Here is a 15,526-nt window from a genome sequence, read left to right on the forward strand (position 1 = left end):
AGGCGGCCCCTTCGCCAGCGTGCTCTCCTCGCTGCAGCGGCCCGGCGGCACCAAAGGCAGCCTCGTCAAGAGCGGCATGTTCTGAGCGGCGGCGGCGGCGGCCCCTCCCGCTCCGCGGTCCCCGCCGCCCCGCCGTAACCGTCCGGGCCGCGCCCGGCCCGGCCCGGCACCCCGCGCCCCGCGCCCCGCCCGGCCCGACGGCGGGGCCGCCCCGCGGCGCGACCGCGGGCTCCGGCGGGGCGGCGGCAGGCGGGGAGCCGGGGCCGGGGCCGCCCGCCCGCGGGGCTCGAACCTCCCCGCGGCCCGCCCGGGCCACCAAGTGTCTTCTCCCCCTGCCCGCCCCTCCGCCCCCGCCGCCCCGCGCCGCCGTCCCCGGGCCGCGGCCGGGGCCCCCGCTCGGCGGGCGAGTTGTATTTATTATGAAATATTAATTATTATTAATTATTATTATCCCACGGTTCCCGCAGTTTTTAGGCATCTCCGTTAGGGTTTTCTAATTTTGTTTGAAGAGGCACAAAGTATAGCTCTTAGTTGAATGTCGGCAGGTATGCTTTCTCTTTTTCTGTGTCTTTCTACGACTGTGTTCCGTGACCCAGCTGTATAGTGTTATATCAGTACAGACGTGTCTAGTTGGCCGTATGAATAACGTTTTCCCTTCTCGTAGTCTCTATGGCGTGTCTTTATGGAGAAGTAAGGTTCTCACGGGTTCCGTTCCCTTTGCGTTTAGCGAGGCCCCGTTCAGGCCATGGGATCTTTCTGTTCTCAGTTGCATGTCGTCTCCTTTCTCTTTTTTCTTTTCCCTTCTTTCTTTTTCTTTTTCTTTTCGCCTTCCTGTTGGAATACGTTTGTGAGCATAATCGTCATAAATTATGTTCAGGATTTTCAGATTTATTTATATGTGGTTCAAATGAATGCTTCTATTTAAAAGGGGAAATATTTCTACATGTGCATATAGTTTTCCAAGAGTGTACCATTAATTGATTGTTGATAATAAAAACCAAAAGCAAATACGGCACCGCAGCTCTCCTGACTCATTGGCCTTCGGGGCGCGCTGGGGCCGGGGTTGGTGTGATGGAGAACGTCGGGATCGGGACAGAGCCACGGAAACGAGCGGCGCTCCTCAGCATCTCTTTCAAGCCGCTTCCGCACCAGGAAGGCCAGAACCGCGGTGCTACCATTAGGCCCTAATTATGCCGTTATTAATTAGCGGCAGACGGGCCGGTTGGGGGCGCGGGGCGGAAGATGCGTCAGCTCTGACCTTTTGTGGCTGCCTCGGCCCTCGGAAACGGCCAATATTAAGCGATATCCGTTAACATGAAGAATTGGGGAACAAAGCGCAGACCGCCCCGTCTGTCAGAGGTGCCGCGCCCCCGGGCTGCCCCCACCGACCCGCGGAAGGCGACGGCTGCTCAGGGCCCGGGAGCTGCCGCGGCCCCGACGGGGCGGGCGGAGCGCGGCCCCGGCGCTGCCGGGACAGCCTCGCAACCCGCCGCTCCCGGGGGCACGGCGGGGTGAGCAGCGGGGACGGCGGGACACTGAACCCTGCCTGACTCTGTCTGGGGGCGGGGACTGGTGCGGGTCGGGCTGAGGAGCGGATGTGGCGGAGGCAACCCCGTGCAGTGCAAGAGTGCGTGGGGAGAGAGTGCCACAGCCAAACGCAGCCAGGAAAGCGGGACCAGTGCTGCTTCACTGAAGAAAATAGAACTGTTTTAAACCGCTGCAGTAAAACATGCAGTCTATTTTCCAGAGGAAAACCAAAACAAAACCAAAACAAAAGCTCCACCCTGCCTGCATGCATTTCTTGAGTATACGATTTGTTATAATGTAGCTCGCTTTTGCTATTTTCTGCTTTCTTTGAAAAGCCATTATGTGATGTAAGCACAGCTGTGTTTGGAGCACAGGGACTATCCCTGGCCTGGCTCAGGGCTGCATTGCTGCTGGTGGCAGTGGATGGCACCTGCAAGGCTTCCTGCTGGGAGTGCAGCAGCGCTTGTCTCTGCCCTGCCACGAGTCCTGTACCTACTGCTGCCATTTCACAGCATGCACTCATGGCTTGGTAACAGGAGATGACATCACACTACGTCTTTGGGGACCTCTTGTCATCTGTTCTTTATTTTGTCTCTAGAACTTGGGGTTTGCTCCATACAAAGGCTTTAGCTTCTGCACGTTGAGTCCAGGTCTGTTTTTGCTAGGCCAAGGATCGCTCTCACTCCTAATTTTGCTGTACTGGAAGCTGATTTACATCCTGATCTACCTTCTTCCTGATAAACTAAGTAGGCTGTGAATTTAAAGCCTCCCATACTCCCTCATTAAGGCTCAAACTTTGAAAATCTTTTCCAGAGCCGGGACAACTCACTGCTGTTGGTGAAGACATTACAGAAGGGATGCGGGGGCAGCCCTAAGTGCTGCGGTGTCTCTCAGTAATGGCTCACACAGTGCAAGGGTCACCTCTCTGTGACTGATTATGATTCTGCAGTTATGCACCTAAGCTTCTCCCTAGTCCTTCTGCCATGCTGGAATGTTCTGTCTGGTCAGTTAACCCCTCTGAACCCTAAAGCCTTTCTCCAGCCATTGCTTTTCATGTCCTGGTCACCACCACTCAGCCACGCAGGGACCGCAGGCCACATGGGATGCACCTTTCCAAGAACCAGCATGCCGATACATTCACAAACCTTAGTGTCTGCTCAGGCAGGTAGAAGTGAATGGTCTGAAAATGCACAAAGCTTGTTGCTCCAGACTGTTAGGGAAGGAGCCCTGGCCAGAAGATGCCACACGGCTGCTGAGCAGTGAGAGCCGCAGGGATGAGCTGCTCCCAACCCCAAAGGACAGCTTCAGGCAGAGTGACGGGGCAAGTCAGAGGATGCTGTAGTGCAGATGCAGGGTAAGGTTTGTGACCGGTGTTTTGACCCTCCTCATTGCATTCAAATAAAAAGCAATTTGTCTGAGAGTCCAGCATCAATCCAGTATGAACACACTGCTTCTTGAAGAGTTCAAAGGCAGGTCTGCATGGCCAGTATGGTGAGTTCTCAAACAGACATCTTTGCAGCGACTGCAGTGTTTTGTTGTCTGCTCTTCTGAATTCCAGGGCTGGAGTTCAGGCCTTACATTGCACCCAGCTCTGGGCAGCTCTGCACGTGCTGTCACTTCCTGCTCTCCAATACACAATAACTGCTTGTATGATGAGCTTCTGAGATGGATGGAAGACACTGCAAAAACGAATTTTGCTAGTATAGAACATACAGATGTCACGCAGGAACACTGCAATTAATTAAAAAGTAACTTTCACTGAGAAACAAGGGTATTAAATGGTTTAATCTTTACATATGTATACCTCCTTAATAAAGTTATCAAACGTTATTATCAATTTTTCATGTCTTAAGAGTCAAACATTACTCTGCGGACCCCCCTCATTATCCATAAAGTAGAGCAGCCCTACGAGGGCCACAGTGCAATGGAGTCAGATGCCTTCTGCTCCTTTCGCTAGTTTTGTTCAGCCCTTTACCAGCTGGCACCTGACAACTGCTAGGAAATCAGCTGGAGCACTGCTAAAATGCCTTCGTTCCTTAGAAAACCAGCTTTGCTCTTTGTACTTTGCACGAGAGGCCACCAGATGGGACAAGGCAGGATCTGAGAGAAGTCCATCTCACTGTGTGGGCTTCCATCCAGCAATGGCTCAAGGAACTTCAGCTCACGCTCCAATTTCCTTGGCGGAAAATTCCCATGGACATAGGAAATCATCACCAGGGCTGACTCTGTGACTTTTATACTGACACAGAATCAAGACATTTGTGTGTGGAGAGGAATGCCATTTTTCACTGCTGCTGCAGGCTGAGGTGAGGGTCCGTCCCGCTCCTTTCTGAAATGGAGTTAGTGAAGACAATTACTGTGGTTTCAAGTGGCTAAGAGGAAGAAGATTGAATGCAAACAGGTTATTAGCGGTGAGAAGTGTAGGTGAGAGGAGCTGTGCTTGTCCAGGACTTTGAAATGGAGCACCTGCATAAGGCCCTGGCCACCAGGATACCACCAGCTGCAGGCAGGCCTGCGGTAGTGCTGCCTGCTGGGTCATTCCACAGGAAACAAGTCAGAGTATTAATTACTTCTTTGGAGACCTGATCTACCCAGGGATCAAAGCACAGCTTCCATGAGGTGTGTACACCGTGAGGAGTCAGTCTGCTTCCCAGGCCCTCTCCCAGGAGGGTGCTGCATCCGTCCCACCCCTCCAGGCCCGTCACAACCACCGCTGCTTTCACAGCAGGACATGGTGTGCCCTATTGGGCCAGCAGCCAACGGGTCTGTGTGGGCAGTGCGGGTGTCAGCTCTCTGCCAGGCACAGCGTGTCCCCCTCTGTAGGCTTATTGGCAGCAGGGACCCCTGCAGAGAACACCGTTCCCATCAGGATTCAGCTTCAGCCAGGCCTCAGTTCTGTGTTCCCTCAGCAACACAGGGAGCTGGCAGAGCTGCTACACAGAGCAGCTGCAATTCTCATTGAGGTGTGTCATCATGTTAACAGAGTCAGATGCAACGTGCAGTAGTAACACAGACTGTCACAAGGTGTGGGTTATTCTACCTACATTTTTTGCCTGTAGGGCCTGGCAAAGCAGCTCAGAATAACCTCCTCAGATCAGTGCTGTCGGGAGAACTCAAAGTACTGATCTCACCGCACCACACTGCTTCTGGAAGCAGCTGCCACTAACGTTCCTGCTGTGCTGCCTTAGGAGGGTTCCCAAGATGGGTGAGCTGTGACAAGAGCCACTTTGGGAGTCTCCAGGGGTAGTGCTGCAGACAAGATGCCCCAAAATCCAGTACACCAGCACTCTCTCTAATTCCCAAGTTACATACTTCCCTTACAAATCTTTATCCAGTGTTATATTAACTTTCCTTCAGAAATCAGTTGTCTTTACCTAATAACATCTTCACACAAGCAAAACCCTGTGCAGAGCATGTTTTCCTCCTGGGGACCCCAGTATAGCTCCAGGTGCTCCCAAGGACTGATGACAGCACACAAGTGTGCAGGGAAAGCAGACTCCTGTCTTTTCTGCACAGCTCTTCCTGCAGAGGTGCCTGTGTTCAGAACCTTATAACATCATGAATAATCATAGAATGAACCATAGAATGGCCTGGGTTGAAAGGGACCACAATGATCGTCTAGTTTCAACCCCCCTGTTATGTGCAGGGTCGCCAACCACCAGACCAGGCTGCCCAGAGCCACATTCAGCCTGGCCTTGAATGCATCCAGTGATGGGGCATCCACAACCTCCCTGGGCAACCAGTTAATAAGGTATGTTTATTCCAAGGACCATGAATTGCTCATATCATGAGGGAAAAAAATCTATACATTATCATCTGGCAGTGTGATCATTTCTGCCTTAGTGAGTAGCAGGTTTAGTATAGGTAAAAGGAGGTGCTTCAACCGTCAAATAATCAGGCTGAGATCCATCGCCATGAAGATTTGTTTAGGGAAAGATTTCAGCTGGAGTCTGTGAACAGTTGAATGTTGAGTAGGAATGTCCAGCCAGCCAGCCCCAGTCAGGGCTAATAAAAGCTTCTGAAGCTGATATAAACCCACCCATTTCAGTGTACAAGCCGATCTCTACTTACTAAAGGTGAGACCTTCAACAAGTATTTCCTTCCCAAAACATGTTTGTGTGCTTTTTTTGTTTTTTTTTCCTAAAATCATCCTCTGTTGCTCAATTCCAGAAACAAGTTTCCACTCTGTAGATCACAAATATTAGGCTGTGCTACGTTTCTGTATTTAACAGTAAACGAAAGCACGTCCACCCAAATTTGCTTCATTTACATCTCTCCACGGTCTTGCATGGCCAGCAGTAGTCCTGGCTGCCTCCACAGGGCCAGTTTCAGCTCAGGAGTAAGTACACTGCACAGCTGAAGTCAAATACTCATGCCTGCAAAGTAATTCATTTTCCTTATTATTACCGATTGCTTCCATTGATCAGTACTTTCACTGGTGCACACCACTAATACATTTAAATGCCAATGTGGGAATTAATTATTCTCATTTATTTCCTTCAGAAGATCATGAAATCAACCTTTTTTTTTTTTTTCCTGAGATTTTGAGATGTATACATAAATTCACGGCCAGATTTGTCTTCAAAATCCTTCAGTATCAGTCATACAAACCCTCGTATGCTTAAAATAATTTTGAAGAACTTTCCTTCTCAGACGTTTTGACAAAAATATTTTGGAGTAATAAGAATGAAAAAAAAATCACTCAAATACCGCAGTGAAAAACCCGTAATTTCCTAATCTTTACCTGTGAGTTCTGAACAAAAAGGAGTCTCTCTAAGCAATGAAAAATATTAACGATACAAGAGATGATTCAATTATATAACTGTGTATTGTAATTCTCGGTGCTTTATAGAAGGCAAAATTCAGATATGCTGTACAATAAATTATCATTAAGGCGAGACTACAGTTTGGTCTAATAGAATCCCATTATTTAGAAATGGATGAAGAAGCCCTATTAGATGACATAGTTAATTTTCTGCCAGTGCTGAGGTCACTGCTCTTTCACTCTTGGGCTCGCCTACATGAAAACTGTTGGTACAGCTGAGCGGTCTTCTTGTGCAGTGGGGTTATGGAAATAAAGGGGAGCTCTGTACGGATCCATCACTTCCATAAAGGAATGAAAATAACTATGCCGGACAAGTCACCTTCATATATTATTTTAAAAAAGAAGAAAACCTACTCCCAGTGTGGGGACAAATACCCCAGTGGCAACACAGTCCCATCAATGGGGGATTGTACACAAGGATTAGGACCAATCTGGCCAACAGAACTGCTGGGCTCTGCCATTAAGCACAGAGCAGTCACTGTGGCAGGCTGCCTCCTCTTGCTCCACAGCCCATGTGTGTGAGCTCCCAGCGCTCAGCTGCGCCTTCATTCCCATTCCCAAAGCTGTTCTCCTCAAGTGGGCCACCTTTTCCTCCCAGTGATAAATTAACCACAAGGGCTGTGTTCTCTGGAGAGGTTCTCACGCAGTACTTGGACTCTCCCAGTACAGCAGTTCCAGGGCTAGAAAAGCACAGATTTCAGCCGGCAGTATCCTATCACCCAAAGGGGAGCAGTTCTCCCATCTCATTTTGATACAGTGACAGCTTTTTCTGCAGGGACACAAAAGCTGAGCACGTCCTTTGAAGTGCATTGAACTTTTCTCAGGGAAACGTGCGCCAGGAATATGATTTATCCCACTCTGTCTTAACTAATTCCTCTCTCATAGTGATCGTGTTGCTTCCATGCCTTGCACAGCCCAGGAAGATGCAAAGAGAGCTCTCCAAGTGCCCCAACAACCCATGGATGCAAACAAACACAGGCTGCTGGCAGAGCCTCACCTGTGCTTCAGGCAGCTGGGAAAGGAGCACGTGTGAGTGAGGTGCTTCTGTCTGTCTGGTCAGCACCTCTGCAATAGGGTCTGTGGACTTAAACTCGGTATTAACCACACCGAGGGCTGGAGATATTGAAATAATTACCTACTGTCGGTGCCTCCAGGAGAGCTGAGAAATAAGTTTTGTACAGCGCCACATCAGAAGGCACAAACTGCTTTGCTGCCAGTGTTCTGGGGTTAGGCAAGTAGTAGGTGTAAACAAGAATCAGATGCTGCTAGTGGGTGTAACTCCACAAGGACACCACGCCAAGCTGATGTCCTGAAGAAATAGCTGCAAAAGTTGCCTTATTTGATTGTCATGGTGTGATTTATTTTTGTAACCAAAGTCCTGGCTGGACAGTTGCCTCACCAGCATAGAACTCAAACAGAAGAGATGGCACCGAGGTAAAACTGATGGAAAAGAAGATCTGAACAATTATACAAAGCAGATAAGCCATTAATTGCTGCCAGGATCCAAGGATGTGCTCTGCAGGACATTTGGGCTGCAGCTGTCATTAAGGCGGTCCTGAGTCATTCTGGTGCAGAGCAGAACACTGACATTGGGAAAAGTGCATCTATAGGAGCTTCTGGGCAGCCTGGGTTCAGGCTGGTGTCTGCCACAGGCTGGGACTGAAGTATCTTTGGGATGTGGGGCTGTGAGCCAGAATTCACTTTTTTTTCCCCTTATTTTGTTTAACAGGTTCTCATCTGGAAGCATCATCACATCTGGCTGATGATCTCAACCTGATTTTCCACGCCGTGTCACCTGTAGGAAGGTGACAGTGGAGAAACTACGTTTATGTGACAAATTAAGTGCAAGAAACAATCCACGTGGCCAGTTTGTTCAACTGATCTGAAGAGCTCTCTCTGCAAGGTAAGAAGAGCAGTAGCATGTGCTGCCCTGAGAAAACTGCTGATGCTCTTTAGTGTTCCTGAACCACTCTGAAATGGCACACAGGGGCTTTTAAATAAGCAATTGTGCAGCATCACTCCTGGCTGCAAGCTCATTCCTCTTCCAGCACTACTACAGTGTACTCCTTGGGGGCTTTCTGTTAGCTGTGAGGTGACTGGAGGAACAAATGGTAAACATCTAGCGTGAATGGGATATTCCTTCCCTGAAGAGAGACATTTTAAGTGTTAACTAATAATTTTAAAATACTTTGGTGAAAATATCCGACATGTTTAGTTTTATTTTCACTGATCCATTTGAAATAATTCAATCCATAAGTCTTTTTCAGAAAGCTAATTATTGTCACAGCCTCACAGCACCAATTTATTATCCAGAGTAATAACCTTGGCCAAAATGCCTATTTCAGCTCTTGAATAAGGGCTTGGTTCACATGTCCAATGCCCTGTGTAAGAGAATTAGCAGAAACTCATCTCAGTGTGGCTTCAAAAGAGGAAACTAAGCAGACAGCCTTGTTAATTTAGCATATAGACTCGGAATAAAGCACAGCATCCATCATCTCTTGAAATTCAATTAAAAATTGGTCTTGCGTCCAAGGAGAAGGAGCCAATTTTCTGCTGGAAGCAGAGCCTTGGAAGATCACTAAAACCCTTAATGGTTCTTTCATTGTGGGAGCCAACATGAAAGGAAACCAGTTTGGGAGTTCAGATTACCCCTCCCATTAAGAGCCAGCGCCTGTACAGGCGGGCTCCTGGCTGCTGGTGATGCTCCCTGCCTGCATAGATACAGAGCTCTGGCTCCTGCTCTTCCTCCAGGCTCTCCTGCTGCCATGGTTGAGGTCACAGTGTCCAGCTCCATGCACCGCACTGCAGCCCGTGTCCTCCTGCTGCCACGGAGGTAAAAAGATGCTCGCAAACATGTTCTGAGATTTAATATGTTGGGAAAGGGAAGCCTGAAAATATGTTAACAAGATTTTCAGCATTAAACACAATTTTGTTTCAGATTTCAGCTGTTAAACATCTTAATTTGTTTTGCTTTTTACTCCAGCACCATAACGCTAATAAACTCTGACAGCCTGTGACTCCGCAATGAAGGAGGTTTCTCAAACCAATCTCTTTACTTGAAATCTGATTTACAAAGCCTCAGTCCCTCAGCTGGATGGCAGCGGTTGCATCAGAGTGCTTGTCATGGCTCGACATCGGAGCACACGTTGAGCATCTTTGGGGAGGGATAGCTTTTACTAGTGTGCTTGTGTTCTTCTAGGGGAGCTAGAGGATTTGCTGAGATGAACTCATTTTCTTAACCATACGGTGTCCTCCTGTGTCAATAAACCCCTTCCAATAATTGCTGTCATGCTGTCTTTGCCACGCTCCAAAAGAAATAGTGGATATTCCTCTGGAACGTGCATAGAACTCCCGGTGCACAATATAGGTAACATCCACGCAGTTTATTTGTAGGTTATATCATGCTTTGTATGATATTCATCTGTTTTTTGTTAATTCAGAAAGCTTCTGGACCCCCATGTTCTCATCCCAGCCCTGCCTTGGTTTGGCTTCTCCTTGCTACAGATAGGTCAGGCTGCTTGCTGGCCAATGCTGAGGCACCAGGGCCATCTGCTTCAGCTGTGGGCCAGCCCCAGCCTCATGTGGTTATCATCTTCCTGGGAAAGCAGGGGTTTGTCCTGTGAGATGTGCACGTGAATGGCATTTCACAGGATGGCTGAGGTGGAAAGGGACCTTTGGGTCTACACGGCCCAACTCCTGTCCCAGCAGGGACACCCAGGGCAGGGTGCCCAGGCCCACGTCCAGATGGCCGTTAGAGATCTCCACGGAGGGAGATATTATATCAGAAAACCCTGCAAAGCAAGCATCAACAATAATAGACAAACACAAACATCTGCTCTCCAAGGTGTTCACCCAGACTGCTGCCTGCTTTTGACTCCATGCTGAAGAGGCTGGGTGCTCAGGTAGTGTGGTACTCAAAATTGTTCGGAACCTTGTCCAAATTGTGTTGGCTTACTGCAGTGCAAAGAAAACAACTGATATTGTATTTAGGCTGCAATTCACTGTCAAAATGGGGACACCTTCTGTTAAAACTGCAAACCAGTGGTAGGGTGTTGTAGGATTATCACTGCAGCATGCAGGCAGCTTTGCTGTACTGGGGCTGCTTCAGTTATTGATGTGGAGTTCCCACTGCAGGCAGTGGCTGCTTGCAGCTCTTCAAAGCCCATTGGGCAGATGCCATGCTTATTGATAGCCCCTTTTCCTAACTGGGGCTAGACAGCAATAAGGTGAAAAATGCTGCACTGATAAATGAAGAAGAATTTCTGCCCTAATAGCAGAATGCCTGGCATCTGAGCGGAGGTTGGTGACTGGCCCAGGCCTATTCCTCCCCTGCACCTCCCACCGCCATCAGCACAGCATCCCCAGCACTCTGCCTTTGCCTCACCGAGCATCCATCAGGAGTTCATCATCCACAGAGATGACGCATAGTCCTGCAAGTGGAACTACAAGCACCCTGAGGAGTACTTCCAAGTACATATTCTATGATGTCTCACATTCACACAAATATGCAGCCTTTAGGCAATTAATGATGCTGTGAGATAGCAGTCTACATGCCATGCCCTGCTGAGCATGACATCCCATCCTCAGGTGCTGGGTACACACAAGTAATTGTATTCGGTTGCAAAAGTCTTCTCCCAGCAGAAACACTCGTGCTCTCTCAGATAGAGTTAATACAGAAAATCTTCTTGTTTGCAGAGAATACAGATCTTCATAGTTTACGCCATCAAACCTCTAGAGGACTGGAAGGTGGCTCATTTCTGGTGATCCTGAAGCTGCCACACAGTTCCCAGAGAGGTGGGTGGCACATCTCTGTCCCCATGCTTGTCACTGGAACTACGTGTTATCCATAATCAGAAGTGACAGAGAAAAGGAATTTTTTTCTAATCTTATTTTCTGCTTTCTGTTGATAAATCCCATTCTTTAAGGAAAGATTAGCATTTCTATTATTTTTTCTTTAATTTCTACAGACATGCAACCAGCTCCAGCACACTTTAAGCAGCAGGTGGCTGGCTTAGGACACATAGGTCTGCAAACCGTGGATGCAGCATTAGGTAGGAGAATCTGCAGTGCCTCATATGCGGTGAAGCAGATGGGCTTTACGGATGAGTTAGCAGTGACTCATCGCATTGCTTACAATAATGGATTATTTTCACCCGAAATGGTTTAAAATCCCATACGCTTTGGAGAGGAGAGCTCCAGTTTGGGGAAGAGGGCTCCAACGGCTCCTCCAGCAGAGTGCAGGGGCTTTGGAGCAGAGCAGCAGCAGCACTGGGGCAAGCATCCAGCCTCCTTGCTTCATTCATGTTATGTGTTATGAAACAAATGACCAAGAAAAGTGAAAATCCCCAGTACGCAGCCCCACAGCACGCTGAGGACAGTCACAGCCCAGCCTGTGCCTCCTATCTCTGCTTTGGGCTCTTACTGCTCTCAAAACTTGAGTGGTTTCCAGTTTAGTCATTTCCCCTTATCAGGAAATTCAGATGAAATTACATTCCTACCGGAGGCTTTTAGTGGTATAGCAGAGCCCTGTTTGGCCTTAAAGGAGATGCATTTTTCTGGCACCTGCTTTCCAGCTGGGGGGGTGACCTGATTGGTCCCAGTGCCCACAGCCCTTCTGACCCTCATTGTGGATGTGTCCCTGAGATGGAGCTGTTGTCATCCCGTGCTGCTGCCACCCAGCCCCCAGGAAGGCAGAGAAGAGTGATTGCCCTTCCCAAAGTTCATTGAGCACCATCTCTAACCACTGCCTGCTGTCAGGAAGGAGACCATCTGACCACGTCTCACTTCGCTAAATCAGGAGGCCAGAGCTGCACCTATAGCTGATTGTCACAGAGCTGAAAGCAGGCAGCAGCCACTATCCCCCACGAACAGTCACCAAAGCTGTGCCCAGCAGCCCTGGTGCCAGCCCCCACCCCAGCCTCAGGGCACCCGGTGCACCCTGGCAGCCCACAGCCCCCTCCCACCGCCTGGCCCTCAGCTATGCAGAAATGGTGCAGCTTTGCGACCCGGCTCCATTAAGGCAGCCGGGATCCAGACACCAGGATAAAAATCTACTTTTGGAAACAATCAAATTGCCCATACTTCCCTGTGACTCATCTAACAGCTGAGATGCGTTTCTGGCACAAGACCAAACCCACCATCCACAGTGCCCAGATAAAAGGAAGAGAAGGGGGCTCCTGGTTACTGCTGAAGTAGCCACAAACTCATTGGGACCCAGGAATCAGCACAAGCACAGCCAAGCACAAACTCTTAGAAATAACCTAGAAACAGAACTACCCAAGCACAAGTTCAGTTCTGCAAACCTAAAGTGTTTTATTGAGCCAATGTCTGAATCACAGCCCCCTGCCATCAGTGAAAAGGCTTCAGAGGATTTTGGGTTCAACTCACAGCTGCAACAGCCACAGGAAGCCATCTGTGCTTGCTATTTCCCACATCAGGCACATGTGCCCTTGTACATACCCAGGCATAGCTTGCAGTGGCAGTCCTGGAGCTGTGTCCTTTCCCCCGTGTGCCTCCTTTCCTGTCCCACTCCACTTCTGTGGGGCTCAGCCTACACCAACCACATGTCTTTTTATCCATAGAATCATAGAATGGCCTGGGTTGAAAAGGACCACAGTGATCATCTAGTTTCAACCCCCCTGCTATATTCAGGGTCGCCAACCAGCAGACCAGGCTGCCCAGAGCCACATCCAGCCTGGTCTGGAATGCCTTCAGGGATGGGGCATCCACAACCTCCTTGGGCAACCTGTTCCAGTGCGTCACCACCCTCTGTGTGAAAAACTTCCTCCTAATATGCAACCTAAACCTGCCCTGTCTCAGTTTAAAACCATTCCCCCTCATCCTATCACTACCCACCCTTCTAAACAGCCGTTTCCCTTCCTGTTTATATGCTCCCTTCAGTTCCATTTTACAAATACACCACACGCAGCATGGCAAGCTAGTTAGAATAAGTAAAGTGACACCGCCAAAGGTAATCAACATTTTATTTATAAACATACATTTACTATAAAAGCTGTTGCGTTTTAGACAAGTTTTCCTAATTTCCAGAGGCATTTTAGAATAAATAAAAAGAAGGAGAGATTAGTGTGAATGGTATTCAACATCAGCACAGCGAGGACAGCAATCCCTGCCCTGACTGGGCACGCACATAGGGACTGTCCCCTCCGGCACACTGACCTTTGGGACACTGATTGGAAACTACAGATGTGCGGCGTCAATAACACTACACAGCAAAGTAAGGAGAAACACAGCATGGGGAGGGGGGCGGCGGGACACAGATGGGCTACGACACCTGGTCAGGTTCTCTGGAGTAGTGAGAGGCTAGCTAAGTTTGGAAACATTTAAAACTCATAACATCCGTTCTACGTGCTTAGCAATAATAAATCCTTTTTGCAACGAATACATTTACATTGTAATTCAAATGTCATGGAGCGTTGGTTTCATTCTGTGCTTAAGGTTCCTGATAAGAAATGTATCACAGTCGTGCTGAAACAGGAAAAAATGAAAAAAAAAAAAGCCCAAAGAAATTAGCCTGAATGAATTTGCCATGCAAGACTCCAAAGGAAATACAAACTGAATGTAAGCTGTTGGTAAGTATGATCTAGAAAACTGTTGAAAACTACTCTGTGCTGGTGAACAGATGCTCACTAGGGGAAAATCTGAAGCCTGAGGACGCTGCTGCTTCGTTTTGCTTTACATACAATCATATTCACTACAGCATGCACATCTGACACTACGGACAGACATTGGATAAGCTGAGCAGCCCAGCGATGCTGCGCCCAATCCCTGCTCATGCATTTCAGTCCCATGCATGCTCCAGACAGCCGGGGCTCTCCTCACAAGGTCAAGGATAAGCTCACCCCGTCTGTGACACCAGCCCTCCTGCACACCTACACTACAGCACGGGGGGAAGCGGTGACTGGGACGAAACCGACACACAGGCATGCACTAAAGGTCTTCTTCAAAACTTAGGCCCAGGCACTGTGTATGTTCCCATACCCTTAACGCAGCACATGGAACTGCACAGGTGAATGAAGCAGTTGATAAAATCTGCTTTCCGCATTTCCATGTTAGGCATTATCTGCAGGAAAACATTACGCCGACCGCATGCAAAGTGTAAACATAAACATGCTGGTTATCAAAACCTGCTAAGAGTACATCATGCAAAGGGTTACTCAAAACATTGGGCTCCACCGTTCTACTCCCAAAACATTTTTCTCATTTTTGCTTTTTTAAAAAAACATATTCCCCAGGTGAAGCCCATGAAGGACTTCAGGGTTTTGGATATACTGCATCCGTAAGTCACCGCTGACGGTGTGCAACAGCTCTGTGTTTTCTAAGGCACAAATTAAGGAAGCGACACTTCCCAGCGCATCGCCACGATGTCCCCAGATGACAGCACTGCATGTGTGTTCTCAATCGGTGTGCAGCTCACATGCAAGCAGCTGCCTTTGTTTAATGGATGAGCACACACATAAATCTCTGTAACTTAATCACGGTTCTAAGGCAGAATAAGTAGATGCTTCTCCCTCCATTTAAGCTGCATCGCAAACAGCTAAAATGGGATACCGCGAATAACCATTTCCTTTGTATTCTACAGCTGTACCACATCACCTAAACTTGTCTGTGCGCTCTGACAAGCTCACACAGCTCTGGCTGCTGTTTCCACAAGCTGCAGGAACACTTCACAAGGAGCACAGAGCACACACTTCACCAAAAAGCATAAACACTGGAGCAGGCCATTGCCTGTCGCTATCAGCTTCCGTGCCCGCCTTCCACGCTCGTCGGTTTTGCTCATTTCGTCTGGGAGGATGTATGGAAAACAGAGCTTCACAGCTACGTAATTCAGCGCTGAACTCGTGGGAGGACTCTGGAGAGGGCCAAACGCAACGCGTATTTCTCCCCATGAGATTTCAACCACACACTGTGTTTGCAGGTGGAACGGCAGACCTCAGAACAACTCAGCCCATCAGCGGGATGCTGCACAACCAGGAAAGCTTCACCGTAACCATCGCGCTGCAGCTCACAGACTCACAAGGCATTGTGTCCGCCCACTCCGCAGCCTCCCCCCGCATCACCCCGTCCTTAAACCTCATAACAACACTGGCTTCTGAACCTGCTGAGGAGGATTGCTCCTGATGGAACCTTGCAGCCGTTAACGGTATACAGTCTTTA

The 15,526-nt window shown here is 48.7% G+C and overlaps 1 protein-coding gene across 1 annotated transcript in view; it reads left to right on the forward strand.

The window, feature by feature from the left end:
- The window catches only part of PHOX2B (paired like homeobox 2b), a 2,037-nt gene extending 1,902 nt beyond the window's left edge, over nucleotides 1–135 (forward strand). Inside the window, exon 3 of the mRNA XM_015285470.4 lies at nucleotides 1–135. This exon is cut by the window's left edge and continues 365 nt beyond it. Within this exon, the coding sequence (XP_015140956.1) occupies nucleotides 1–85 (85 nt within the window). The 3' untranslated portion in view covers nucleotides 86–135.
- The last annotated feature ends 15,391 nt before the right edge of the window (nucleotides 136–15,526 follow it).

This window comes from Gallus gallus, chromosome 4 (genome assembly GCF_016699485.2).
Source record: "Gallus gallus isolate bGalGal1 chromosome 4, bGalGal1.mat.broiler.GRCg7b, whole genome shotgun sequence".
NCBI lineage: Eukaryota > Metazoa > Chordata > Aves > Galliformes > Phasianidae > Gallus > Gallus gallus.